Source organism: Vigna unguiculata, chromosome 3 (assembly GCF_004118075.2).
Source record: "Vigna unguiculata cultivar IT97K-499-35 chromosome 3, ASM411807v1, whole genome shotgun sequence".
Classification (NCBI taxonomy): Eukaryota; Viridiplantae; Streptophyta; class Magnoliopsida; order Fabales; family Fabaceae; genus Vigna; species Vigna unguiculata.
Genome location: NC_040281.1, coordinates 14,668,208 through 14,671,885, shown reverse-complemented (window position 1 = coordinate 14,671,885; position 3,678 = coordinate 14,668,208). Strand labels below are relative to the sequence as shown.

Below are 3,678 nucleotides of genomic sequence, written 5' to 3'. Positions count from 1 at the left end.
ATATGGCTCTTGCATTTTTGTACAATAAAACGGGGTTTATTCCAGAAAAGAAAATAGTCCTGATGTTAATTAAACGCGTTGACCCTAGTTTTAGAAATAGACGCACGAACACACTATTCCCGCCATAAATCCTAAGGGTATACAGGTAAATTTATACTCCCCATGTCATGCATAAACTATCATATTTTGGTATCATATTTGGCTTTTACTAAAGTCAGAAAAATGTTTTAAAAAGGGCAATACACTAGTAATTATAAACTAAAATGTCAAAATTGAGATTATGGTAAATCCTAATTGTTAGTTTCGTAATCCATGACTATTATTAACCTGCACTTCCCTCACCATAAGAGTCAAATATTATAACTGCCAATCGCCAAAGCTGGAAGTATGAAGATCAGTTAAACCCAGGTATAGCCTTGAAATAATCAGAATGATCATCTGCCATGATCGTTGGATGCAGCATTTGTGAACGGAAAATAAAAACTAAACCGAAAAAAAAAATCGTGGAACATAATAACATGTAATTTGTGAGATGCCATCCACATGCTAGAAATTGTTTTACAAATGAATGAGCCAAAGTATTAATAGTTTAATTAGGAGGCCTGATAAGGCAGCCAAAATTTCAAACTGAAACGGATAAATTTAACAATCCACTCTTACAATACATTGTGGCTAAAATACATAACAAGGCATGTAATCAATACTCGAGCCACACCTTTTGAAGAAACAGTGACAGTTAATCATCATCCTCGAGAACACTTCGACGCCTCTGTATCTGAAATGACAAAAAAAAATAAAAAAAATAGCATGGTAAAACTTCAGAAAATGATAACAGAAAATGTAACAAATTCTGCAAAACTTACTGTAACTTTTGTCTGCCTTGCAGTTTGAGTGTTTATCTGCTCCAGCAGTGATATGAGCCTTTCCTCAGAAACCTAAATATGACATAAGTGTGTTAGAGGCATTGGTAGATACCTAGAGAAGTCATCACCCCAAGAAGCAACACTAATATTCCATCTAAGTAACACATGGAAGATCAGAACGCTAAACCTAATTAACAGTTGTCACTTAATTGCATAAAATGCAATTATAGACTTATTATCAGTTGGCCAAAGAAATAAATGATGCAACTACAACTTCACTGATCAAACAAAAATATATCATACAATAAAGTACATCAAGTTTAAATTAAGAATATGGCCTACAAGTGGTGATAAGAGAGACTCAGCAGAAAACAAGATCCAACATACTTTTTCAGTTATCTGACCCATTTGAGCAGCTCTAAGTATAACATCTTCAACACCCCTTGCTTTCTCAGGTTTCACCAAAGCAATTCGAGCAACTGCATACAAAGACAGAAGAAATTTGAAATAATGCATGAAATCTAATCATGTCTGCCCAATTAATTAATTGACTAAAAACCTTAATATAATACCAAGATGATGACTAATGAAATCCAAACAAAAATCAAAAGGCCAATTAAACAAATAACTCCTATTACACCTTATGCATTACAACACAGTTTTTCCAATTCAACACTATATTATTCACTATTTATTTTACAAAGCAAAACTACCTATTAAACTTCAATATCCACAAAAATTATACGGCACAGTCCAAAAGCCAGGATTGAAACACTTCATAAGATTTCCAACACTTCGTACGTATCTTGCATTGAAACTTATTTAGGCACAAAAACCTACCAGTTATACCCACGTATACCAATATCTTATTTCAAAAGTGTGCGTTTTGGTAAATAATTTGCAGGTAGACTTTAGTATCAACAAAATATAGAATGAAATCGGAATATAACATCTAGTCATAATGTCTTATATATTTGTTTTATGAGTGTGTATCTATTGCATAGATAGTTTGCATTTGGCCAAAATATCTCACAATACCAGACATCATACAAATACAAAACACAAAAAGTTTAAGAAAGCAGTACACCTACAATATATGACATCAATAAAACCTCCCTAACAAGGATCTCTGCATTCATAGATGCATGCACGACTTAGAGAAGAATTGAAATTTTGACATAAACCATCACAAACCACAAAATATTTTTTATTTGTTAGCAGCAGTACAGCACAAAACACATCCATGTACATTTTAACACAAACATTCACCAAAGTTGTAAAGGAAAGAAGAGAATCATTCGTATGCATATAATCACTAAGACAGTAAAAATTGCTTACGCCTTTCTCGCGCTTCAGCAGACAATATCTGACTAAGCATCATCTGTCTTCGTTCCTCAGCCTCCCTAAATTAATTGTTTTTCCATCCATATCAATAAGTGATTTTACTCCAAGGGCAAATAAGAAACACAAATAAAAGACGACCAAGTTTGTGAGGCAAAATAATCAGCTGAATACAACACAAAAAATCTACATTCATAAACTAACACCTCTTTGCATCATCCTGAGCCTTCTCCTGTTCAGGGTTCTGTTGATTTCCCTACAAATCAGCAAAAATAAAATAATTACAAGAAAATTATCAATCTCTAGAATGAAAAAACAAATAAGAAAGTAAAAAGCAATTATCTCTAACCACGCCTCGGCGACCCATAAGCTCCTGCATCCTTCTCTGTCTGATTGCTTCCAACTCAGGATCAGCCTGAAGCAGAAAATAATTAATTAATTAACTAATAATTAATAATAATTAAAATTTGCAGAACCGAAAAGTGTTGGTAAGAGGCAGTTTTACGAGCGATTCCATTGAGTGTTTTCGTTGGAAGAACAAAAAAGCGCAAAGGCATAAGAAAGTAGATAAAGTGGTTAACAATGGAATGAAAATTGGGAACGTACCATTTGGTTGGGTGTGAAGAAGAAACCCTAGCGAGTCTCTGATGATGCAGCAGGAGGAAGAGGAGGTCGCGTTAGCAATAAGCGCTTCTGTGTGGCTGATCGAATCAGTCTGTTCTCTTATTCCACCAACGCTACAGGGTACAAAAATTCACAAATAAAACATTTAAATTATAACATAATTTTATTTATACTTATATTTAAATAGTAGAAATTTAATTTAGAGATATACTGTAAAATGATAACTATCAGGAACAGAATATAAATTATATTAATCATTATATAAAAGACCAAAAAAATATAGTAGTTTAAAATACTTTGAAATCATGTGTGTTAAGAATGCGGAGATAATGTATGATTACATATCCAAATGAGAATAAAATTAGAGAATAGCGAGAATGTTTCAAGATACGAATATAGTTATCATCATTTTTTTTTCACATTTTAAATTTTATATAATTTTCTTATAATGTAATTTAAAGCATTGTCATGGATTTTCATCGAATAAAATATTTATCTTTTACGATATACATTTTTTTTTTGAAAATATCTATCTTTTACGATATACATCTTTAAAATATCTCTCGTTTTATAATATACATCTTTAAAATATCTATCTTATAAAATATATATCATTTAATTATAGTTTTTCAATATAGACATACGAGATAACAACAGGATTGATACAAATAGTGTCATTTACTGCATTACTAATTAAGTAAAAAAAATAGTAGTAATCCTGTTTTATATTCACTGATACGATCTAGGATACTTTTACATTTTTTTTTTCAAAATTTTAAATAAAAATATTTAGAAACAAAGTTTAAAAATATAAACTTAGATCAAATAATTAATTTGTAAATGTAATTCA

General features: G+C 31.1%; 1 protein-coding gene across 1 annotated transcript; it reads right to left on the bottom strand.

Moving 5' to 3' along the window:
• Positions 1 to 501: 501 nt before the first annotated feature.
• On the bottom strand, positions 502 to 2,982 carry LOC114176785 (DNA-binding protein DDB_G0278111). Its single transcript, XM_028061945.1, has 7 exons — positions 2,811 to 2,982; positions 2,554 to 2,619; positions 2,411 to 2,460; positions 2,202 to 2,266; positions 1,251 to 1,342; positions 864 to 935; positions 502 to 775 (listed from the first exon to the last, which is right to left on the bottom strand). Exons 1-7 carry the CDS (start codon positions 2,811 to 2,813, stop codon positions 737 to 739), a joined length of 387 nt encoding a protein of 128 aa, XP_027917746.1. The 5' UTR covers positions 2,814 to 2,982; the 3' UTR covers positions 502 to 736.
• Between the last annotated feature and the right edge of the window lie 696 nt (positions 2,983 to 3,678).